Source organism: Belonocnema kinseyi, chromosome 5 (assembly GCF_010883055.1).
Source record: "Belonocnema kinseyi isolate 2016_QV_RU_SX_M_011 chromosome 5, B_treatae_v1, whole genome shotgun sequence".
Taxonomy (NCBI): domain Eukaryota; kingdom Metazoa; phylum Arthropoda; class Insecta; order Hymenoptera; family Cynipidae; genus Belonocnema; species Belonocnema kinseyi.
In genome coordinates, this window is record NC_046661.1 from 72049500 (window position 1) to 72076624 (window position 27125).

General features: G+C 33.5%; 1 protein-coding gene across 1 annotated transcript in view; it reads right to left on the reverse strand.

The window, feature by feature from the left end:
- LOC117173709 (nephrin-like) overlaps positions 1–27125 on the reverse strand; it is a 133679-nt gene that overhangs the window by 31616 nt on the left and 74938 nt on the right. The window contains exons 4-8 of the mRNA XM_033362350.1: positions 24015–24166; positions 19403–19544; positions 10770–10900; positions 10452–10611; positions 1821–2168 (exon numbers count right to left, since the gene is read on the reverse strand). Of these exons, the coding sequence (XP_033218241.1) occupies positions 1821–2168; positions 10452–10611; positions 10770–10900; positions 19403–19544; positions 24015–24166 (933 nt within the window). The remainder of the gene's footprint in view (positions 1–1820; positions 2169–10451; positions 10612–10769; positions 10901–19402; positions 19545–24014; positions 24167–27125) is intronic.

Below are 27125 nucleotides of genomic sequence, written 5' to 3' on the forward strand. Positions count from 1 at the left end.
TAGTTTCTCTTGTTAACGGGATCGTGTTTGTGAATGTTTCAATGGGTGCTTTTCACGAATTTACGATCCATAAGTAGTTGAACTGCGTACATTTTAACATAATGTTTTCAAAAATTGTTAGTGAGATGTTAGTAGTTGTGCGTTGCATTCGAAAATACTTGAATTTATATCAAGTTGTATACAATATAACTTATGAGTTGCGTTCATATTTATTAGAGGCGACCATCCTACAGTAGATAATACGCTTGTGATAGATCTTTATTAATTGAAAACACAAATACACCTAAAATAATGTATTTTAATGTTAATTTATGAATATGAATTGTGTCGTAATTATTAATGAAATAGAAATAATAATTTTACACACCTTAGTATTCTAAATTAATTATGATCTATTGTAGGTTCATTATCTACGACAGGGTGGCCCCCCTATAGCTGAAAAATTTAAAAAAAGAGATTTTTAAAAATAAATAGGGGTAATAAACTGGGATATTTATTAGAACCAATTTTCGGTTGGAAAGAAGCTGCAAGCAAAAAAACGCTGCTGCTGAAAAAGAACAAAGAAAGATTCTTTGTAAAGCATACTTTAGTTCTTGTTTAAAGCACACAAGTAATCGAACTTTTGCGGGCATAACTTAATAAAGAGAATTAAAGTACAAAATATTACCACAAATAAAATAAATATAATGACTTGATGAATATCATTTGCAGGCTACGTAGCAAAGTTGTCAACATATAAAGGCATATTCATATGCAAGAAACTTTTCGTTTTAAAACTTCGTTCGATAAATGTTAATCGATAACTAATTTACCAGCCCTGATTTTTATGTGGTTCTTTTGTGAATGCGCCTTTATTTTGTTCTTTTAAGTACACTCTGAAGGAATCCTTTTGAGTCTCTACAGATATCTGTTGGAGCTCCAGTTCTAAAGGACACCAACTTTTATTTGAGCTTTAACTTTAGTGAACCCTCAGTTTTTTCTGTGATCGTGTCTCGCGGGGTGAGCTTTAAAGTTGAATTTTTAACTGTCTTTATTTAATTTTTATAACAAAAAAACATAAATATTAGTCGTAGATAACCCCGAACCTGTAGTACATTTTCCTAAATAGCCAATAGAATATGCATGGAGTGAAGAATATCATGTAGAAATATTAGTCCGGTCAGGCGAGGATCCAGGGGTGGGGTGGTGCCACGGAGACCCCCCTCCTGCTGAAAATACAGACATACATTACAAAGATTTTTTGATGAACTTCCTTCAGCGATGTTTCTAATTTTCTCTAGTGGCACCCGCCCCCTGGAAACCCTTACCTGGATCCGCTCCCGAGTTCGGTTCCTTTTCCTCTATGAGGTAGGCTTGTGTCAATATGTAATTGCATACCTACCTGAAAATGTTATTTGCATTTTTCAAGTACAAATTTCCTAATTTTGATTGATAGAGCGTTTTCTTAAACAATTTTGGAACAGATGAAAAATCATTTTGTTATAAATACAAATTTTTCACCTTATTTGATTTTATACGTTTATGAAAAAGAATTTGAGAAATTGAGCTTAAAGGCTTTCTTAAAAATTTATTGCAGGGTCATTTTTACAAAAACATATTCTAAATTTTGACAAGAAACAAATAAACATCAATAACAAATTCTGCATTTGACTACTGTGCGCCTACCACTTTCATGCGTAGAGAGTTTTAGTATTTCATGAAGGCAAGGCAAAACATAATTTATGTACTTTTTATTCGAAATCTGGTTTTTATTACTGTATGCCTATTCTCATTACTTCAGTTGATTATATTTATTGATACTAAAATGCGAAGAAACATACCTACTGCAGTGATTTGGTACAAACATGGCTGCTTTGAATAACCAAGGTCATTCTTAGCCCAACAACCAAGGGTACCGTAATCCTTGTCGGCCTCGGGTGTATAGTTCAGTTTGCTGACAGTTCTATCGCTTGTAAATTCCGTAGATGAGATGTCATTTAGATCACCGCTATTATTAAACGTCCAATGGAAGGTGACTTCGGTTGGATTGGCTTCGACCTCGCAAACTAAACTGATGGTTTCGTGCTTCTGTGTACCATAAAACTTATCGGGGACTTTGAATAAAGATGGTGTGACGTTGTCTTCTATCTCATTTCCGATACTTTTGATTTGTTTGCAAATTGGTGCGACTGAAAAAAAATTCTATGTATTTTAAATCTGTTTTATATGTAAATATATTCGAAGAGGTTCTAACTAATATACAATTTTGATAAATCTCTGAAAATAGTTAAGTTTGTTAACCTATTGATAAAATATATATCAAATAATATATTTTGTGACGTCCCAATTTTTATTGCAAGGCACAAGGTAATATTTTTCACAACAACAATATTTTAATAGTTTTTATTTTATTAATTTTAAAGATCAAATTAGAACTTCAGAAATCAGGAAACAGAAAATTTTTTCAAAATACTGAAAACTCTAAAAGTTAGTATTCTGAACCATTCTAAACTATCTTGAACTTTTGATAGATTTTAAGAAGCTTCTGGCTCCCATTTTGTGACTTGGAATAACTCATACCATTTGAAATTTGTCTTCAATCCCACTGTAGGGTGCCATCTTCACTGAAAAAAGTAACTTTTTAATCATAAAAAAAAGAAACGATAAAACCACCAAGGTGGGAAACTCAATAGTTTGTATGAGTCCACCACCGGCACAGTACTGGCCCAGTTCTGGCGGATCGTTGCACAGTGGGGAAAAAGTACATTTTTCGGTTCAAAATACGATTCCGGCTGAACCTGTGGACCAATTTTGATTCTTTTTAAAGTAGATGAAATTTCAAACAAGGTTGTCGAGCCTAATTTTTAATTCATGTTTTAAATTTGTTTATAAATAAATAAATTTGACGAAAAAATGGCTATTTTTTCTATTTCACGTTCCCGGCGCTCGTCAATAATAGAAAAATGGTTGTATTCGCCGAAGTTTCATAGATTTCCAATATATAAAGATATTCCATTATGATACAATAAACAAAACAAAATGTTTTAAGCAAATCATTTGTTAAAAATGTGTTCTATAACACAGGCACACGAGAAAAGGTCTGGTCCAACAGACGAGATACACATTTGTATACGGTTTTGGGATCACTGAATCCGAATTCAGGGTTGGTTTGACTCGGATAAGTAGCATTTCGTTCCTTACTTCAAAAAAATGTTGGAAGTTGCAACTTTCCTGGCAACACCCAGAAAGCAAAGCGATTTTATGTTTTCAGGGTCGCTCAGTCCAAATTTAAAGGTTATTTGACTTTGCGAGGAATTCCTAACCTTGAAAAAAATGAATTAAAATACTATGGCTTCATCTTCACACCCAGTTGTCATCGTCACAGTACCGGACGCTGAATACAAACAATTTATATCGAGTACAGTTTTCAGTGTTTTAACTTTTTTTCTAGATTATGAATGGAATGCGACCTCGCCAAGTCAAATGACCTTTAGATTTGGACTCAGCGACCCTGAAAATATATATTCGCTTTACTTTCTGGGTGTTTTCATGAATGTTTAGACTTTCGTTATTTTTTTGAGGTTAGGAACGAAATGCGACCTGACCGAGTCAAACCAAATCCGGATTGGGATTCAACGACCCCAAAAACGTATAGAAATGTTTATCACCCCTGGCGCACCAAAGGAACCGAATAGAGCTCCTACAAAGTATCCGCAAAGACCTTTTTGCGTCCCAATTCGGTTCCTTCTTAAAAAACTAAAAAAAAAACAGAAAAATAAACTTTTAAATTGTTGAAATTCGGATTCTGCGTTAAAATTCCCTATTAAAGGTCACGGAATAATCGCAATAGTTTTTTTCTGCAACGGTAAAAAGTTTTAAAAAATATAAGACGTAAAAAGCCTGTTGACTGCTACAATTCAAACGCATCATCTGTAAGTAGCAGTCAACAGACGTTATAGATCTTATGGTATATATTTTTTAACTTTTTACCGCTTCAAAAAATAGATCGCGATTACTTCGTGAGTTACCAATAGAAAATTTAACTTAGAATCCGAATTTCAACAGTTTAAAAGTTGATCTTGCTGCTTTTTTGAGTTTTTTAAAAAGGAACCGATAGAGTCTTTACGGGTACTTTGTAGAGGCTCATTCAGTTCCTTCGGTCCGCAGGGACGTCTGGTGGACAAGACTTTTTTTCGTGTGTCTGTGTAATTTTCAATAATTTAACATTTTTTAAAGTTATATGGCAAGAGATTCAAATGAAAACAATACTTTAATAGAAAAATGTCTCTTAAAACTATTCTTGTTAATATTATAAACACATTTAATAAACAAATGCATTATTCAGGCATTTGTCGTCAGAAAAAATCGTTTTTTTCGATTTCAATTTTTTAAGATTAGGAACCACATAATAATTTACAAAAAATTCATAATTTTTTGGTGAACTTCCTGATTTTTTCAACAAATAAGAAAATGCATTATTTGGGCATTTGTCGACGGAAAAGCTCATTTTTTCAATATCAGTTCTTTTAATTGGGAACTTTAAGATAATTTCCGTAACATTCATAATTAGTTGATAAATTTGATGTTTTTGTTAAACAAATTTAATTTAAAAATGCATTATTCGGGCATTTGTCGATGTAAAAACTAGTTTTTTTTCAAAGATATTTCTTTTAATTCCAGAAAAAAGTTATTATTTTCATTCAGTAAAAAAAGGGTTTAAATTCAAGTATAGATTGAACAATACATTTAATAATTGTTATAAATAAATTTTATAACGTATGAAAAGTCGGGACACTTAAGAATATAAAAAAAGATTTATTTTTAACAAATATTAAATTTATCGTTCCATCATTCCTTGTATTCAGATCCTCTTGTGCTGGCGAACTGGAAGTACAGAATGAAAAACAAAAACATTTGTTCTGTAATTAATTGAAATGACTTCTAACAAAACGAGTTTTTACCTCGAAAAATGCCCAAATAATGTATTTTTAAATTAAATTTGTTTAAAAAAGAAATAAAATTAATCAACTAATTATAAATGTTACTAAAATTATCGTAAAGTTCCTAATTAAAAGGATTAAAATGTAAAAAAAATGAGTTTTTCTGTCGACAAATGCCCAAATAATGCATTTGTTTATTAAATTTTCTGAGAAATCTTAAAATTGGTCAACAAATTATGATTTATTCTGAAATTTTTATGAGGTTCCTAATTTTGAAAAAATTGACCTGGAAAAAACGATTTTCTCTGACGATAAATGCCTGATCAATGCATTTGTTTATAACATAAAAAGAATAGTTTTAAGAGAAATTTTTTCATTAAAATATTGTTTCAATTCAAATTTCTTGCAATATAACTTTTAAAAAAAGTTTCTTTATTAAAAATGATAGAAAACACATTTTCAAAAAATAATTTGTTCATAATAATTTTTTTGATTATTGCTTCATGATGGAATATCGTTATATAATGTAAATCTATAAAAAGTAAGCGATTAAAACAATTTTCGAATTACTGACGAGCACCGGGAACGTCAAATAGAGAAAATGGTCATTTTTTCGTCATATTTATTTATTTATAAAAAAATTGAAAAACTAAATTAAAAACCAGGCTTGAGAATTCTCTTCGAAATTTTATTAGCTTGAAAAAACATCCAAATCGGCCAACCGGTTGAGCCGGAATCGTATTTTGAACAAAAAGTTCATGTGTTATAAAGTTTCGAAATCGAAATATCGTAAAAACAATTTTTTTTTTAAGAAAAAGATTCTAAGTTGCACCTTCTGAAATGTTCAGAAAAAAATACCATTTCACCATTTCACTTACATAATTCTTAGCCAGTTCCGTCGACGCAAATCATAAGTGTTCATTAAACATGACATTACATCTATATAATGTCGTATAATAATAAAATTAATGAGAAAAAGAGTAAAGAAACGGTTGTTTCAACTTTCTTGTGCTGTGACTTAAGAGGACAGATTTCTCATTGACTTTTAATTCTGTAGGTATGGAGTAATTTCTTAGACTATAGACTGCTAGGAAATAGATTTAGGCATAGGTGTAGGTTCGAAATCTCTTGACGTTAGAAATTTTATTTGTGATATCATGTTTAAAAATGTAACATATGTATTCTTGCTAAGCATGACCATTAGCATGTATATACAAAACAGTCGCAACCAATTATTATCTATTCTAATCGGTTTCTTTTAAGAGAGAGTGTTGAAGATCTTTGGAAAAGAATTTCGCGTTCGAATGTCACCTCAACATTAAAATGATATTAATCTGCTAACTCTAATTCAGACGTTGTAAATCTGTAAATCTGTAAATTGTAAATCTGTAAATCAGTGAGCAAGACAAACAAATTATATAACATACCCTAATAGCACGGAACGTCCATGGAACATTACACGTGCAACTTCGGAACATTTCAGGAACGTTCCTGAATAAAATATCCGTGCCTTTCAAACGCTGCACGAACGTTCACCTGAAATGTTTCAAAGATGACCTACCATTATTTCCATAAATAACAATGCATATCGGGCAAACCGTAAGGGATAGGTAAAAACCGATGTTAGTTTATAATGTTGATATCATATTATAGTGTAATGTATGCAATACTCAAAACTAAAAGATGGCATATATTTTTACGTGTTTGCTACGTTTTACGAGATGTTTTTTGTTAAAATTACAATAACGGTCATTTTTCTTCACATGCCAGTGGGACGTTCGTGCAATATTAAACTGGAACACCGCTCTGCGGTTCATCCATGTATCGAAGATAAGTAGTTAACTTGATGGCCATCATCATTATCATGTATTCTAAATCCATTATGCATGCTATTTAATGTTTTTCTGAATGGGTTCAATGCTAATCAGGACTACCATGCACTGGAGGAGTCTTCTTAAAAGATGTCCATCGTAAAGCATATTAGTCTAGTTATAATGATTGTGCATGATGAAAATACTTCATTCTCGCACCCCCAAACAACATCGCTCGACTTAGAACGCGATTATGCATAAGCAGACTTTGTAATATTTTACGATTTGAAGCAAAAAGTCACGTGGTACGGAATTTCACGCTTGTTTGTTATTAATGTGTGCTATGTGCAAGTTTCTTTTATGTTTACGTGCTTGCGTCATGGCAACAGCGTCTATTGTGACGATATCTTTACTGTCCTGGAAGTTTTTGCAATATCCTTTTTGTTTTCTGTAACGATGTCATTCTCGCCGCAGTGAGAATATTCCTTATCTGCAATTACATCTGCAAAGCATTTACGAATTGTTAGAAGACAGGCTGTCGGTAGTGCCTTCTTTGATCTGCCTGAAAGGTACGATTTTCGTGCTAACTTGTACCACTCTTTTGTAGCGACTCGCGATGTAGTCTAGCAGTAAGAACATCAAGTCTACCGTTAAGGGTTTCTTTTTGACAGTACAGGACTTTAGTAACATGGTGTACTAGCTTTCTAATTCTATTTCCTTTCATATATCGAGTCAATCTATTGGCGGTATTTGTAGGCCTAGTTCTGCGGCTCAATGTTCTAACGGCTGTCACAGCTTCAAAATACAAAAGAGTACTGAAAATATGTCACTGTCGACTTTATTATAAGTCTTTGGCCATTTAGATGGCATAAAACCAAAAAAAGTGAAACATGGATAAAATTATGATTATAATTAGCTAAGTCAGGACACAGGAGTTTTTGAAAATTCCGAAATCTTCAAAAATGAGCCACTAATTCAAGATCTGACGCCCTATTACCTTGTAAAGTTAAGTATTTTATTAGAGTATTCTTTGAATGCTGGTGGATGAGTGAAGCCGCTGGGCCGAAAGAGAGGTCGCCCATGGTCACTAACCCCTACAAAACAGTAGCATAGCGATGAAGCGCAGTATCCTAACAGCCTAGCTCTTAACTGCATCACATTGCGCAAAATGACGAGAAGGTCAGGACTGATTACGTTCGAAGACATTCGATTTAAGCTTAGGTAAGAACCAAATCCATACTTTATTCGAAAGTATAGTGTATATATTAAATTTCTATTTATTCTCAAAGAAACTTAAGTTCTATAAGGATAGTAAATTCACCGCAACAAAAATTAACCTTGCCAGATAAACTTTACATGATTCAAAGATAATTTCTGATTTTTAACCTTGCCTGGATAATCTGTCGCCCATCGACATATAGTACTGGACCGCTGGTCATGGCAGTCGGAAGTGGGTCAGGGAACAGGAAGAGAGAAGAAATCGAAAAAGTAAGCTTGTCCTTTTCTAAGGATGGTGATTGGTTCTACTCATCTTCCATCTGCTTTCATTAGAAAAATATCAACTGAACAATCACCAATCGCCATCCTTAGAAAAGGACAGGATAACTTTCTCGATTTTTCCTCTCTTTCTATTCGCTGGTCTACTTCCGACAGCCGTGAGCAGCGGTCCAGTACTATGTGTCGATGCTTTTGTCTTATAATCGCTCCAATTTTATTCTAGGTGTAGCTTGAATTACGACGCCAGCGCTATCTATCGTCGTTTAACTTCATTAAATTGGAGAGAAATCGGGATTCCCATCTGTCAGTTGTTTTTGCGCTTTTTGATAAATGTTATTAAATAAGTTTTAATTCGTCTACAATAGTGTAATTTATTTCGGAGGAGATATATCAGGAAGAACAAATTTTTTTTCTTTTTTCGGTCGCTGATTCTACATGTTTTACCGAAATTTGTTCACTTTAGCGTAACGCAGTAGACAAGATCAAAATTATTCTCCTAACCTTGGTGAAACTTTGGCCAAAGTATGTTTAATTTTTAATCGTTGCAAGTCTTATCTGCAAAAAATTTTAACTTTTGTTTTATCTGTGATTGTATTAAATCTGGTGTCCCGATTTATAGCTCGAATTCATTCATATTTGGCCGTCTTCCTATTTCTGCTAAAGACGCCATAGGAGACGACAGCTTTTATTCCATCGTAGAATAAACTTTCGCCAAATAGCAAGTAAACTTTAACAGCGGGAAATTTTACATGCAACAAAATTGAACTTTAGTTTTTTCCGTGATACCACAAATTAGACTCTAAATAAAATTTAGATACAATACATTCAATTAAAAAGCTTAGGTGAATTAAAGAATATTTTTCATTGTTCTTATTTACAAAAATTCAAGATGTTAAACCACTGATTTATAAGTTCATAAGATTACAAGAGAGGAAGCATAATATGCCTATTGTGTAATTTTAAGTTTATAGTCGGATAAAATGGTGAGGCGCTAAATTCGTTTTTTTTTATTGTCTTCGGATTGTGCAAGCTTTCCAAATTAGATAAATTCTTCAAAATGGTCTGAAGCAAAGATAATAATATTTCGAAAATTAAAAAGCACCACGTTTTAAACACCTTTTCCATGGTGCCGGAAGCTGCCATTTCTAAGGTAGTAATTAGATTTTGAGCGCAGAATACGTCAAGTGTTCCTAACTAAAATTAATTTTTTGTTGGACCGGTTGAAACTTGTCTGGGATATAATCCTAGTGGACCTACCAGAGTGGCCACACCAGAGGTTCATTTATTAATTGGTTGTCGATATTCAGGGGCCTGAACTTTTCACGAGTTTCTTCACCTTCACGTTAGTGTAACTTCTTTTAGGATTATCCGATTGGACTTTTATTATAGAGTTTTGGAAAGCTCTTTTAATGTAATTTACGGCTATCATAAAGATATACTTTTTTAAAATTTATATTATGTTTTGTTTGAAAAACAAAATTGAAATGGATTTTTTTAACAAACCATATTAAAAAAAATTTTCATTTCAAGATATAGCTTTTTTGTAGACTTTTTCAAATCATGTAGAATAGAAAGTGACCCGCAAATGATTTCTTGGTCCAATTTAGATTATTACGCTCATTCTGGATAAAATAGACGGTGAGAGATGAAATATATGAAGTAAGTTATATATTTCTGCATAGATAATCATCTCAAATAGGTTAAATAAAATTTTAGGGCACATTAGACCTGACAGTATTCGTGCCCGAGCGCTGCGGAAGTTTAACGTGGTACCTTCAAGCAGAAAAATCTAAATTTTGTTTAAAAAAAAAAAAATATAAATAAAAAATGTATCGTTATAATAGTCTTAAATTACATTAAAAGAGCTTTCCAAAACACTATAATAAAAGTCCAACCGGATCATCAACAACCGGTTCATAAATGAACCTATGGTTTAGTGGATTAATTTAAGCCCACTAGGACTATATTCCAGCCAAGTTTTAAACCGATTGAAAAAAAATGTTTAGTCAGGAAAACTTGACACTTCTATGCCTCTTTTATTTCTTCGCATAAAGTTATCTCATTCTTAACGTTTCCCCAATTTACCTCGTCGAAATAAAATGACAGATCTCTAATCGTTATTGGCATCACTAGGTTCTCATATAAAAGCGTGAAATTTCTGAAAAAATCGTTTAATCAGCGTAGTAGGGTTCCATCAAGTGTAAAACATAAAAATGAAACTTACACATAACGCTCAAATAAATGGCATTTGAGTAGGTGCGACCTTCTGCATTGGTTGCTTGGCAAGTATATTTTCCAGAAGCTTTTCGAGTAATACCTTGAAGTAGTAAAGTTTGGTCGGAGGGGATGATGCCAGCAGTAATGTTTTGACGAAGCACCTTATCCTGTGGAATATCAGTTTAACCCAGATTATTTTTTACGGCATTATACTTTATATTTCACTTCAATGAAAAGCTTGTAAAAAAAGGATAATAACAAACAGTAATCGAATTAAAACATCACAATAAAAGCACTATTTGTAAGCAATGTTTAAAAGTATTACCTCATGAAACCAGGAAATTTTATAGGCTCTTGGATTGGCTCGGACATTGCACTCGAAATGTACGTCATCCAGTTCCTTGATAGTTTGAGGGTTTAATGATGCCCCCATTTTCAGTGTTACGATTGGAGAAACTACAAACATAAGAAATTGAAAGGATGTTAGCTAGGTTATTGGAGAAGTATCAAAAGTGCACTTGCAAATAAAATCCTTACTTCCGCAAAAAGTATTATCAAATAGTTAAGATAAAATTCGTCCAGAGCGTTAGCGGAAGAAGCCTATTTCATTCATAAGACTTTGCGTTGTACACAAATCGAGTTTTCTACTGCCGTGGGAATACAAATTTTATACGATTCACTTGACGCACAGAGCAACTGCAAAGGTACCTCAGTGCTGTTGCATAGCTAGGAATGAAAGATTTAGGGAGGCTGAAAGGCAGAACAAAAAGGACGTTTGTATATACAGGCAAATGTTATGATGATCTAAGTTTAGAGGGTTGCACCGATATAATTTTGAAAGACAATTCATGAACGGTTTTGAACTTGTTTAAATAAAAATTCAGCTTTGAATTTTGAACAGACGCTTTTATTTTTTATCTTCTTGAAAAATGTTTTCCCCTGCTCCATATCACATGATTGTGATACGCCTGGGTGCATGCATGAACAAAAATTGTTGACTGGTTAAGTTAATTGCTATAAAAAAGTTATATTAACAAATAGCCAAAATCATGGATTTATTCGCTCGCAAAGTATAATTGTACGTTAAAATTACTTGCCTTTAACGTGAAAATAACATTTTATTATGAAAATTTGTCATTTGATATTTGTTTATATTTGTTTCAACAAATTATGTAAAAAAATGCCTATTTTCGGCCTTTATGGGCAAAAAATTGCTTTTTCTTCTTATTCTGTACAAGTATCTCGCTAGTGATTTTAATCAAAGAAAATTTGTCAACCGATATTAACTTATAATTTTGTTCAATAAATTATATAAACAAATTCCTATTATCGGAATGTATGGACAGAAAAAAATCGTTTTTTCTTCTTATTCTGTACGAACTATCTTGTTAGTGACTTTAATTGAACAAAATTTTTCAACCAATATTTGTTTATAAATCTGTTCAACAAATTATGTAAACAACGCCTATTATTAAAATTTATGGGCAAAAAAGAATAGTTTTTTCTTTTGATTCTGTACAAATCTTTATCAGCAGAATTTACTGGCAAATAATTTCGTTTTTTTTTGCTAATTGTCTTCAAATATAATTGTTCATGTTGTTGAGTGGCGCAAATTTATCATTCAATATTTTATATATATTATTTAAGAAATTTATATGAAAATGTTCTAAATATTATTAAAGGTGTTAAATGACATATTTCAGACCAAAAGAAAGGAAAGGAATCCAGTTGTTAATGATCCTTTATTTTGCTGACGGTTCGAAAAAAACTCCGGTTTTCCTCTTCAGAACAGAGTCAGTCGTATGCGAAGTTCAATTCATTATTAAGAAATTAGTTATAAATAAATAATGAGTTCCATTTATCCTCTTATCAATCAATCTGTGAATAGATAATTGAGTATAAAAAACATAAGCTACATTCAACATCAAACAAAATTTTTTTATTTATTTTCTTATTTTTATTTTTTTGGCATTAAAACTTTGTAAAGTTTTGAGGTTAAGAAAGTGCAAAATAAATATATATTTACCGAGTAAGGTTACCATAATTTAAAAGTTTTTATTAGATAAGAAATTTCTTCTTATTGCAATGGTTGTTATTATACTATACTAAGTTTAGTGTTAAAATGGATTAAACACATTTTTGTGAATAGGAAAAACAAGATTCTTGTTTTGCTCCATTTTCACAGACAAACCAAGAAAAAGAGAACCATTAACAAAGAAGTACATATGGCAATGTCATATCAAAAATTTATATGACATGGGTTCTGAGATTGATTAAACAACAATTTATAAATTTATATGCGATTATAAAAGAATTGATTGAAATAGTTGAATCAACAAAACATTTTAAACTATAAATTTTTTCCAATTCATCAAATGTCCAGGTACAACCTGGTGTTTAGAAATAACTTTGTGGCTCTTTGGGTTTTGTCTAAAATTGTCAAAATGTTCTTTTATTCTGGTAGGAAGTAGTCTGCCTGTTTGACCTTTCTGATCATTCTATTTTAATTTATGTGAGTAAATGTTTTTATCGGCATTTATGGACAAACGAAGATTATTTTTTTCTTCGAATCGTCTACAAACTATCTTGCCAGTGAAGTGCAGTAATAAAAATTTTTCTTCAGATATTTTTTAGCTTATTCCTTGAACAAATGATGATTATCGATATTTACTGAAAAAACATAGTTTTTTCTGCTAATCGCATTCTAATTAATGATAACTTTAGTTCCGGGTGCTTAACCTACAACCAGGAGCTCGAGATCCTTTGGGTCAAGGACAGTATACATCTGTTTCCAATTTGTTCTTAGGTAAGACAAGTACGCATCAGATGAGATCAGCAATTTATGAGTAAGATCAGTGTTGGTTGCCATCGACTGCATTTTTTAGAGTTGAATTCATGAAATCGTCTGAAATTCTCGTTTCGAGCATCTTGTGCTTCTTAGGATAGCAGACTTCTTGGAATTCAAAAGGACCCAATAGTTTCTCCACCGTGCAAAAGAATTTTGTGCATGGATGTTGACATATTGAACCATTTGTACAGATCTACATGTAGGTGTGCGGTTTGAAAAGCGTACAATTCAAATTTAACTTCATCGATTTTCTGTCCACAAGAGAGAACCTGCAAAATTATGCCTAATCGTTTAATTAATCGAAAATCAACACTTGTATTCCTTGTTGTTAGTTCAGGATTCCGGAAAAATCTCTGTGCAGTATTTTCGTTACTTGAATTGCCTGCTCCATACTTAGGAGCGTCTATTATTAGTCCTTTGTGGCTTTGAAAATCTTTCTGTATTATTAATTTGGAAACTTTCATTAGCTCTTTTTCCGTTGTTTCAGCTTGCCAATTGCAAAATCTTGACGATATGCAATGTTTAAAATAAGAGTTATGTAACTCAACTTAGCATGGAGTGGTAAAAGACCAAGTTTATAATCTTCCTCAATGACATGCTGCTGTTTCACTGTGGCTAGATCAGTCATTTCTGAAGGGTTTGCTTTGCACAAATGGCAAGTTGCTGCACTTAGTTTTTTGCTAAAGTTCTGTACTACTTTACTATCTAACACAGTGAACAGCATTTTATGATCTATCTGACATCTAAACATGATAAATGCAATTTTAGTAGGCAACAAAAGATTTATTTCTCCCTTTATTCGGTCTATCACAGATCTGGTTAAATCAGGTGTTTCTTTAGCATATTAATATGATAGTGGTATGCACAATCTTGTAGAACCAGGGTGAGGATATTCCCAAATCAGTTCAGATCCTGATTCTTATCTAATGGGTACCACTGAGGTCATGAAAATGCCTTCACTGGATTCCATGCTATCTGGAAGCTTTTGTTTATATGAGCTTTGGTCTGATATCCTATCAGCACTATATTTTAAGAAAGTGTCATAAATTTGACACGTTTCTCTTGCACTTGTGCCTTAATGCTAGGAATCTCCAGTGAACTGTTTACTGTAAGATTGAGCATTTATTGTAATTTAATAGTGACACTTTGATTATTAATAGGCATTGATGAGGCAGGAGGATAACATCTCCCTTTTGCGTCTGACAGATCCTTACACTCAGAAGAATGTTTGTTTGAATCAAACAACAAAATTTGTTTGAATTCATACAATTAAACCAGAAAAATTTTTTGCTTCAATTAAAAAAAGTTTCATTTAATTTTAAAAAATGCCTAGGCGTGGTAAAGCGCTACCGGCGGTTCCTAAGTAACTAACCTAGAATCTGAATGAATTTATCATGTGGAATATTTGAAGGCATTGATATTTTTCAGTGTTGTATTATGCTAAAGGTTCTGATTTTCTGTAAAATTGTAAATTAGTTGAAAAATGGACGAAATATCTCTGGCTTATGAATTACTTGAACTGCTTGAATTAGGGAGATTTGAATTGAAATATCAAACCAATTATTAGCCAGTTCCTTCTTTATTATAGACTTCAAAAAGTTAAGGACTAGGCCTTACTACCTAACGAATAAACATATACATTGTACTTAATACACGAGCATACTTATAATCAACCTATTAACTGTTAACCTAGAAAATTAACGAAAATAACAAAATTATAAACAAATATCGGTTGACAAATTTTCTTTAATTAAAATTGAAAAGATATTTTGTACAGAATAAGAAGATAAAACTATTCCTTTTTACCCATAAATGCCGATAATAGGCATTTGTTTATATAATTCGTTTATATATATATATATATAGTACCAATTTTTTATGATCCAGTGTCATTTTCACGGTAAAGAAAGCAATTTTAACGCACAATTGTACTTTCCGAGCGAAATCCATGATTTCGGCTCTTTATTAATACAATTTTTTTATAACATTTAACTTTACAAGTGAACAATGTTTTCAGAAGATAAAAAATATATCCGTAAAAATCGACATTTTTTCCTCTTTTTTCATTAAAATAAAACTTTAAATAAACAAATATTTAAAAATCGGCTTTTACAATTCTGTTTAAAAGTTAGCACTGAATTTTTCTTTAAAAAATCTAAAATCGGAAACGAATAGCGCCCGACAATTTATAACGACACATATTTTTTATTAAAAATGAAATATCATAAGCACCCTCGTTTTTAGGACGGTTGAATACCCCTGTGAAAAATTATCATTTTCAGAATGTGAATAAAAGCAGTTTTTTATATTTACTTGTAGACTGATATTTCAATAATATAACATGTCAATTTTTTTCTCTGATACAATTATCAAGTCCATAGTATTTAAACTTATCCCAGTGTTTCAAGTCTCAAACCCTAACATTTCCATTTTTTATTTGAATATAACAAAATGTTGTTTACTGAAAAATGCTTGAACAACATTTTTTTTCAAAGTTTAAATATTTTATTTTTAATTTAATGTAGTTCATTAATTTTTATAAAATTTTGAAATTATATGTATTATTATTCCGAAAATGTGCTTTTAACCGCGAACTATAAAAATAATATTTTTTCGTTTTCATTCATACAGTTGTAGTTTTAAACTTTAGGATTAGACTTACATTAAAAAAAATCTAGTTTCAAAGAGATTTTAAAATTACCTATTTTTATTGTTGAACTTTAAGGGTGCTTGTCATTCCTGAAATTTATGAATACAAACATGGTTGGTAAATGCAGAAAAATGTTTTCAGTACATTCATTAGTAAATTGATCATATTTTAATACACCAAACTCTCTCTTGCAGTCCAGTGTAGGGGGTTGCCTTCAAATAGCCTTGGGCTGATTCTGGAGGGATCGTAACCTAAAAAGTGATGTTCGTTTGACTCGTTTCCAATTGGAATATATATGAAGTATCGCAAGCGCTCTGGCCCTGCTCCCCTGAGAAGCAAGAGTTTGGTGCATGAAAGACGTGCCGCAAGGAGCGTATTTTGATAAGTAATATGTTAACGTTTGTTTAATTGGCAAATGATAATTTTTCCTTATAAAATTAAAGAAAAATTGATTTTTAGAGAGTGAGTGTAAGAGCTATTTTCACCCCTTAGATGGCCGAATTCGAGCATAATTGTTAAAATGCAGATATTGGTTTTCAATTTGGTGTAAAATCTTAAAACTATGTTCAATAAATAATATTTTCTCATGTTCAAACAAAAACAGGAAGTTTAGGGGTGGCACCTGCAAAAATAGGTTGGTTTTAAATACTGTAGACCAGCTAATTGTGTCACAGTGAAACATTGACATATTATATCGGTGAAATATCAGTCTACAAGCAAGTGCAAGAAAAATAATTTTATTTTACATGTGCGTGAAAAGTGGCTTATTTCACGCTTGTTTAGCGTTCGATAAGTACCATATTATCCATGGTTTCCATTACCGTACGCCAGTAATTATTTTTTCACGCCTTCCCTCCTAAATAAATTTGTCACTTTACACGCACATGTAAAATAAAATAATATGAGCTTATGCTATTTTATTTATCATGCAAAACACATGTCAAAATCAGCTTTTTAAGAATAAAATTTTAAACGTATATTGTGATTAATTATCCATATCACTAAAGAGCATTAAATTAATTGTAGGGGTAAATCACCCTTTGCTACATTTATTTTTAAAGACCCCGAAACATGCCAACTTCAGTTTTTATAATTTTCAGGGAGGGGGAAGAATCGGAGCGGAAGAAGCGATCAGGCAACGGAGAAAGCGTCCAGTGCAAGTAAGGGGGAAGATCTTTTGAAGAGGAGAAGGGAAAGCAAAGAGAGTCCGGAGAAAAGCGCGCTAGAGAGTCCCTTTAAAAAAAGCGTACGAACACGTAGCTTCCCCCCAAATGGAGGGCCAGATAGAGTAGGAGGATATCGGGGTGCTAATAGACGAGATCAGAGGGTCAAGAGAGGACGTAAGGGGTCTATGGAGCAGATGGAAAGTATAAGGGAGGACCTGAGGGTAAGAGATGAGAGATAGGGAAAGGAAGCAAAAGAGTTGAGGGGAAAAGTAGAAGGATTGCAGAGGCAGTTGGTGTCGGTAAGGAAGGAAAAAGACGATTGAAAAAAGGAGATGGAAGAAGATATTAGGATGTGGGAGGAAAGGGCCGAAAAAAGGCTGGAGAAGGTGGTGGGCAGGTCGGGAATGGAAGCAGTGGGTAGGGGGGAGGGTGAGAAGCAAGGTATTTGGGAGAAAGTGAAAATCATGATGGAAGAGAAAGTGGGAGAGCGTAGGAATGAAAAGGAGGAGAGAGCGTATGGGGAAAGGATAATGGCAATGGAGTTGAGAATGGATAGAAAAGAGAAGGCAGATAGGAGAAATAATATAGTGATAAGAGAATTGAAGCTTAAGAGCAGGGAAAAAAGGGACGGGGTGGAAGCGCTGCTACAGAGCATAGGGTGGGTTAAGGGCAAGGTAGGGAAAGTTAGGATGGAGAGGAGAAAGGAGAATGAAGTGGCGGTGGTGGAATTGGAGAGCTGGGAAGAAAAAATTGGGGGTAATGCGTAACAAAAATAGGATAAAGGACACTAAGGTTTTCATCGATCAAGATTTGACAAGGAAGGAAGGAGATGTTCACAGAATGCTAAATGACAGGGCTAGGAAGGAGAGGAGCAAAGGGAGAGCAGTGAAGGTAGGTTATTGGAAAATTAAAATAGACGAGAAAATGTGGGTATGGGGTGAGGAGAAGGAGGTGTTGAAGGAAGTGCAGGCGAATTTGTTTCGGGGGAAGTAGGGGAGTGGGAGTAAAGCAGGGTGGAGGAATGTTAAAGGTGTTGTACTGGAACGTAGCAGGGGTAAAGAAGAAAGATGAGATGAAAGATCAGGCAAGGGTTGATCCTTCAGAGTTGTCGACATGTTTTTGAATTGAAAATTTGCATCAGTGGCATTATTTTGAAATTGATTTGCCTCAGTGCATGATTTTTCGTCATTTTTTGAGGTTATGGCTCAACCAAGACGTGATGGGTGATTTTTGATACCGAATTTGAATTCAGCGCCCCAAAATCCATAGGAACACGTGTGTATTGTTACCAGATCCGCACACTTTTTTCTTGTGTGGCTGTGTAATTTTTAAATTTATATTCAATATTGCAATAAGTCCAATAATCCTACTCATTTAATTGTTTTATATCACAAAGTTTTTTATTCAGTACTATCAATACTAAAAATAGTAGCAATATTAAATGCATTCGCTATTGAGCGAGTTAAATGTTTGCTTTTAGATGTTTATATATAGAGTAACGTTTACATATGTGTATAAATGGAAACTAATTTTATTTCATGCGTGTCATAATTAAGGTATTGTTTATACTCTTCTTTAATTTGAAACTAACCAGAAATTTTTGTTCGGCAGTAAAATTTTAAAATGGTAGTGGGATGGGGCATCCTTACCCGGGTCAAGTGGAGTTGGGTCTACCCGCTGGGGGGGGGGGTAGGCTAAGGCACCCGCACTGGCTAAGCCACTGCATGTGTGGAAATATCAACGTCTTTAAATATAAGCTCTAATAAAGTTTCGAGTCAAAAGAAAATGAGCTAATATTGAATGATATCTTTTATACTCATAACTTAGTAAATTTGGAAAACATATATCTGACAGAATTTTCGCTTATGACTTTTTCATTCATTTCTTGACATACAATTAATACTAGGAGAAGTCAAAACAATCCTAATTAATGTAATTCTTTCTATCAGTGGCCACGAAACATTTCATATGAAATTTAAATAAGAAAATTAAATTGTTGTAACAAAAACTGATTTTACTGCGACTATATGAAATTCAGAACGTGATAATTGAAACTGATATTTTTTAATAGCTTATTTACTTACTGAAAATATATGAGCACAGAATAAATATTTTCGACGAGTCCAAGGAAGTTAAAAATGGGCGATTATATTTAACGAAATGCGGCGATCGAAGCACAAATATTTTCAGTGAGCTTAGACACTTCGTTTTTGAATTGCTAATATCTAGAGTAAAGTATCATTTATGATGGCATAATCAATGTTTTCCGAGATCACGTAAAATATTGCACTTACAGTAAACCTTCAGCTTCCATTTATCCTCGATAGCAGCTTCTGGCAAGTGCCGATTTTCCGCCCGACAAGCCAGGTATTTTCCCTCATCTTCAACACTCGGTATCCATTTTAGAATGCTTGTGCTCATCCCGTCATTTTGAGACTGAACAAATAAATCAAATAAATTGAAAGACAGTTTTTCGAGATAAGACTTAATTCAACATTCATGCAGTTATTTCTTTGCATATATATTGCTATATATAGAGTAAATTCTACAAGGATCAGAATACTGAATAATTCATGATTAAAATTATATAACCTTTTAACATAAATTAAAATTTTGAAAAGTATTTTAAGAAAATATTTTTAATAAGATTATAAAAAACGGTAAGTTGTTTTGAGGTTGCTCAATAGTTTGAAAAATGGAAAGTAAAGTTTCATTAAAATTATTTAACACTAAAAGGAACATTAATTTAAGCCGGTCTAGATTGTATTACTACATTCTGTCTACAGAGTAACCTGCGAATCAAAACTCTACACAATCCATTTGCAATCGCTGTATATGGAAAGACACTACACGTATTTAACTTCATTTAAATTGTTCAGACAAAGTAAAAATAAATGACATATAATTAAACCTTATACCGTATATATCCACACAACGTTAAAGTTTGTTTTCAGGCTAAAATCAATTCAATTCGACTAAACTGCATATGGCAATACTAGACGCAAACGGTATCTAAGTCTATTTTTAAAAATATATATTATTTTAAAAATAACAAAATGTTGTCTTGGTACTATAAATATTCCTTTTGCTGTTATATTTTATCATTCTGTTATAAAATAAATTAAAATATTTATTTCAGGTGATTTCCTTAAACATTTACGTACTATTTTTTTACAAAATCAGGGCAAGCTAAACGTTCCCAAGTCCATTGTCATTTACATCAAGTTATCACATGCACATGTAGCGTCATCTATTTCTTCACAAAGTTGTCAATAAATTGATCCACCCACTTCTTATACTAATGTATTTTGACTTACTGGTTTCGAAAACGATAGTCAAAATACCCACAAATTTTATTTTCAAAGTCAAATCCCCCAAAACACTATAAAACTCTTTTTTCTGTTTATATTGGAAGAGGGCTTGTGGTAGTCCTGTCCACCACGAGACGTTGAAAAGGGGAAGATAAATGACCTACGTTATTTGTGTGACCAGTCATGGAGGTGCCTTTCCGTCCTTAGGAGAATAAATTATTTCTGTGATCAGTGACAGAAATGCATCGCCTCCATTAAGAGAACCTGGAAAGGCGTAGGGGTTTCACCAATATTATTTCTGTACCCACTCACAGGTGTGCCTTCCTGAACCTCATGTGTCGTTTAAAAAGAGTAAGTGTTTGGCCAATATTATTACTTTCAGTAATCACAGAAGTGTCTTCCCGCCCCACGTGACGTTGAAAAAGGGTGGGGTTTCACGAACATTATTTCTGTGACTATTCATAAGGGTGCTTTCTTAGAGCTACCATCTGACACCTCATAGACTTTTAGTCGTCTGCTTTCAGATGGTCTAGTAAGATTCTCACGATGCGACAGGAGTTTCATAAAAACATCTTTCGAGCTGCTACTATTATGCTACTGACTCTAAATGTTCAGAATTTTCAGTGCATCTCTCGTGCATAATTTTTGTAGCCAAATTACCATCAGATCAATAGAGACATGTTTCATATTCCTCCATACTATCTTTACTTCATATATTAGCTCCCTATACTCATAGATATTGGTTGATATGTTGCCTGCAAATTTCGGCAAAGGGCACAAGAAATATTGATGATGTAGACTCTTACATCTTTTTCTCACGCATTACAATTTCGGGTCGATTTGTTTGGATAGAATGATCTGATCCGTTTAGATAATAACATAACCATAAAAGATATAATCGTTGTTTTATAAAACAAACACTATAATGCACATAAAGAAAGGCATGAATTTTTTTTATAGTGCTAGGTTTATGGCAAGTTGTTAATGTATAATGTCCGCTAAGTTATTATGCGTGCGCGTATATCTTCTGCATAACATCACGCGGAAATCATCAATAATGCGCTGGATGCATTTGTTGGAATCTCCACATAATTAGCACTGGCCAACCAGTTTGCGATAATTCCTAGTGCCGACAGCATTAACCTAACTCGCAATGATAAATATTTCCGTTCTAGAAACATAACACCCTTTTTCCGTTAAATATTGGACGCCTCAATATTGACTTCTTTTTTATCTAAAGTTTTTCGGGTGCTTGCCGTGAATGAATATTTGTTTCTGTTGCATTTCTAATTCCCCTATGGTTTCTGTCCTGATATTCATGGACACCTGTGAGGAAATATTTAAGGGCTTGTAATCGAGATTCTCTATGTCGCGGTGGAATTACCTTTTCAATTGCGAAATTACTGTGATGTGTTCAGCATTTTGTCATTTTCGCGCTCTTCGTCATAACTAACAATCTGAGTATTTTAGTAAATACAGCCGTCAGGCTTTTCTGAAAGTATTGTATGCTGAATACTCTCAGATTCAAGAATACCCCGATATATATATATATATATAAATCGCCTCAGCCATTGTCTCGACGTTATTTTCGTGTTAGTTTTCTAATTTTTTCTGGTTAAATGCACCCTTCTGAATTTATTTAGTCGAAACTCCATGTGGATATTGTTGGAAGAGGTTTTCGTGACATCGATCACTTGCTGCAGTTTGTGATCTGAACTAGCGTATAGCTTCAGATCGTCCATGTATAGAAGACGGATTAGTGGATGACCATTCTCGTTATCGTGTATTCTGAACTTATAAGACATGATATTCACTGTTTTTATAGGTTTAAATAGATAATCATGTGGTATGGAAGAAAATCTTGTCTGTAGTAAACGTACACCGTGTTCATTTTATTTTCTTGCGTCATGGCAACTTCAATTAGCTGTAAGGCATTTATAAATTATTGGAAGATAGACTATCGGACGAAATTCAGATGAATTTTGAGCGTCAGGTTTTTTGGGCAAAATACACGTAGTACCTTTAAGCAAGAAACCAAGCATCTGATCTAGATATTCAATGATCTCCTAAAAACCCCTTACCGCGCGGACATGGAGTATTCCAGTTACTGGCTCGTTTAAAAAACCGTTCAGATGTCTAAATTTGTGATGTTAGTCAGCTCCATTTCAGGCTTATTGATGGCTCCCTCTTTCTATAGATGGAATCAAGCATAGTCTCAATTGAATACGTTAATTTTTCCCTAAACACCCGAAAAGTATTTAGTCATTCCTTCCAATTGAGGGAATTTAGTGTCTTGCTGCTCATCTTGCTTTACACTTTAGTTCTTGGCAGAACCGTCTTTCATCTGCCTGAATGGTTCAGTTTTGCTGCATTTTTGCACTGATTTTCCTGTACGTATGTACTTCAGCAGTAAGAGCATGAAGTCTGCTGTTAGGAATTTCTAATCTCATCGAATATAGCTCGTGTCAATGCCTCGATGATCTGAGGATAGATGACTATAGTAGTATGCTCTAATAGCTTTCTGGTTCTATTTCTATGCTTATATTGACTTAATCAACCTTATTGAAACTTCCAGTTTAAGAGGATACTTTGGCGCCAACTTTGTCCTAAACTTGTATCCCTTTTCGCTTTTGGTCCTTGACTCCACAATTTTCTAATAGAGTACGCACCAATTCCTCTTCCACTGTGTCATTACACTCAATCCTCTCCCGTGTTATTTATGTTGAGGTGATTCGCTGCTAAAGCATCCTTATGTGTCCACAGCTCTCTGATCACTTTAAGGAGTAGTGCTCTAAGGACACTCCGATGATCTTTAGGAAGCAAAAAGCGTTTTAAAATATTAAAAGTACGCTCCATGTTTTTAATGTGTTTTAGTGTCCCTCTTTGTACTTTTTCTCTTCGTTCTCTGTCGGTCCGGTATGAATAACCCACTATATGGCCACTATATGGCCAATATATCCGTCAAAGTCATGACAGGAAAGCTCAAGCCCTACCCCGAAGCAAACGCAAGAGCACCTTCGACGTGGCTATATCTTTATTATTATAAAATAAGGAAGCTCATTTTTCTCTCAGGCTGATGATGGTTGATGATAGTTTCAGACCAATATGTGGAAGGCATTTTTGTTAATGTCGGATTTTTTTGAATAGGCTGCACGGGACTGTCCTGGAATATATTATGAGTTACTGACGCTTTTGTAACTGCTATAAAGTGATCTACTAATAGAAGTATGCCTAATTTGACACATTAGGCAAAGAAATTTATTCATTATTAAATGATTGTGCGTATAGCTTTCTCATGAATAATTGGCTTGTGTAGAGTTCATTTAAATTTATAAATTTACATCTATAACTTCCTAGAGATGTTTTACCAGGTATGATTTAATTGTGAATACTTTAAATCAAGAAAACACGCATAGAGTTTCATATCATAACAGCACATTATTATTCGTGTAATGGTTATTTCGTTGACATTTTACACTAGAATTACTTTCTATGAAATAAATTGAGCTTAAAAAAAGTAAATTATGTATGATTTTAAAAATTCTACTATAAAATTAATCAAATTCCTTTAAATGTCTATGAATGATAAACTTACTTCCTTAGTTGCATGCTTTAATTGCTTCGAACCCCTCCACCACGTAAGAACAGCGGGTGGTCTTGATCCTCTACTTCTACATGAGACTTCATATGTCTTATTGGCCGACACGTAATTTTCTTTTTCATCGATTTCCACACTCAAGGGCCTCACTAAGTAACAGAGAAGAATATAAAGTAAATTAATAGCAACTCATAAAAATGAGCAATTAGAGTCTGAATAAAATGTTGCATCGTCATCTGGTCGACGATACTCGCTCTTGAAACACATTCCATCTAATAACACAGGCCACCCAAAAAAGATGCCTTCACGAGACAAGTGACTAGGCTACCCTTATGGATTTTGAGCAGCTGAATCCGAATAAGGCCTCAGAATTTGTCCTACACGTCTTAGTTTTCCCCTAGATGCAAAAAGTAAGGAAAAGACTAGGGATTTTCTCGTCACACAGGCCATACAAAAAATTTGTCTGCACGAGAAAAGTGACTAGGCTATCCTTATGGATTTTAAACCGCTAAATCTAAATCTGGTCTCAGAATTGATCTAGGAAAATCCTAGAGATGACTTGCACGTTATTTTTATAATACCAGTATACGCGAAAAGTGCAACGACTTGTAGAGACTTAATTTTTACGCAGAAATTCTTTATTGTGCTTTCTATTTCCCCTAGTTTGGGTAGTTTTAGGTAAATTTAAGGACTTTCTTAGATTATATAGATTTACACGGAAAAAAATAACAAAAACCTAATATGTTTTACAGTTGTGCGTGCGAAATCAGTAACTTGTCCCCTGCAAACAACTTTTTTTCTGGTGGGCCTGTGTGACCAAAAATTCCCTAGGCTTTTTCCTACATTTTTCATCTAAAGAGAAAATGGAATAAACCTGAAAAATTTGGGGTTCATATTTAGATTTAGCACGCAAAACTGCAAAGGATATGGCATTTTTGTTATTTTTTCCCGTACACATCTATATAATATGAGAAAGACCTTTAATTTCCCTAGAATCATCCAAGTTAGGGGAAACGGAACGCACACTAGAAAATTTCTGTGTACAAAAAAGGTGTCTATAAATCGCGGCACTCAAAAATATAATATCCATCTGTGTATTTTCGCGTACACTAGTATTATCAAAATTATGTCCAGAATATCCTCCGGTTTTTGGCTATTTTCTGCATCTATGGGAAAACTGAGATGTTTACGAGCATTCCTAAGGCCACATTTGGATTCAACGGCTCAAAGTCCATAAGAGTAGCCTAGTCACTTGTTTCGTGCCGGCAAGTTTCTTGTATGCCCTTGGTGACCATAAAATCCCTAGGCTTTTCTCTACTCTTCGCATCTACGGAGAAAATGGTAGAAGCTCGAAAAAAATAGTCGTCAAATTTATATTGAGAGCGCAAAACTGCAGAGGAAATAGCATTTGTCTTGTTTTTGCTTTATAAGTCAGTACAACATGCGTAAAACTTTCAATTTCCGTAGATTTATCCTAGCTAGGGGAAACGATAAGCACATTGGGGAATTTTTGTGTTTGAATTTGATCTATAAGAGTCGCAACACATAAGAATATGACATCAGTACGTTTATTCTTCTTTATACTGGTGTTATCAAACTAATGTCCAGAATAGCCACAGTTTCCCGCTATTTTCTGCATTTAGGGAGAAACTGAGATGTGTAGGAAAAATTCTGAGGCCAGGTTTAGATTCAGTAGCTCAAAATCCATAAGTGTAACCTAATCACTTGTCTCGTGCAAACAAATTTTTTGTATGGCCTGTATGACGAAAAAATCCCTAGGATTTCCCCTACTTTTTAAATCTAGGAGAAAACCGAGACGTCTACGACAAATTCTGAGGCCATATTCGGATTCAGCGGCTCAAAATCCATATGAGTAACCTAGTCACTTGTCTCGTGCTGACAACTTTTTTTTTTGTGGGCATGTATAATTGATCAAGTTATTGTAATAATGTAATATGTAGATATACTTTTCTAGATGACAGAATTGTTCAATCCCGTATTGTATTAGGGTTGCTAACGGTTGAGAAAATTAGGTATTGCGGGTTAAGAAAAGAGATAATGCCAATCAACAGTTCATAATTTAAAATGCAAGGTAGTTTATTACTACTAGTGCCAAAGGATTGTCACAGGTAACTACCAATGGCGATGAGTAGTAAGGCAGTTTTTTGAAGATTGAACTTCAAAATGACCCCGTGCCTCCTTTTTCAACCTAAAAGGTTTGATTGCGATCTAAAGTGTCAAAATTTCCCATGAGTTTTCGCATAATTCAAAAAAATGTCTAAGGTCTCCTAAGCTATTCCTGAACATTTGATTTCGGTCATAGTTTGCTGCTCCAACACCAGGAGAGGTTATTAACTCTGACGGTTTTCCTGAATTTGGAGGAATATTCAAACATGTTTTGAATAAGAAAAATCAAGTTTTCTTTGTAAGGTTATACGTCGCATGTATACAAATTTTTCTTCTCCGCTCCAAGTAATACACCACTGCTCAGCTGATGTGATGGAATTCATTATAGCATGATATGACGCGTAAATTATAAGTTTGAGTAAAGTGGCTGCTTATATGTGGCTGGTATTTATACGCTACTAAGCAAGTTTTAAGTAATAAAACAATATTTGCAATCTATATGCCGTTTTACTGTATGAAAATCTCACTTAATATTTAAAAGTTTTTCTTATAGTAGAATGTAAAAATTAAAAAATGAAAGCTTCTGAATAAGACGCGATTTATTTAGACTAAGTAGGATTAGTACGTAAAACAAGTCGTTTAACAGAAGCTATTAGAAAATAGATAGCGTTCCATAGGATATACTAAACAAGAGTATTGCGTAATATTCAACCATATAGTGGAACCTGCTCAAAGGAATGCTCTTTTAGGAATACCTAATAAATAGGAGTCTTTTTCAGTACACGATACTAAAGAAGAATAGTTCGTACAACAAATCGTTAAGTAGAAGCCCATGAATGTTTTATGGTAGGACTGACTATACAAAAGTTCAGTTGTCTTCACAAGGTATTTAGTTCATCCAGCTTTCACTTAACAGCGTAGTAGGTGCAGCTAGTACTTTAGTAGTATGCACTAAGTCATTCTCCCAGTGTGGAAGCGTTT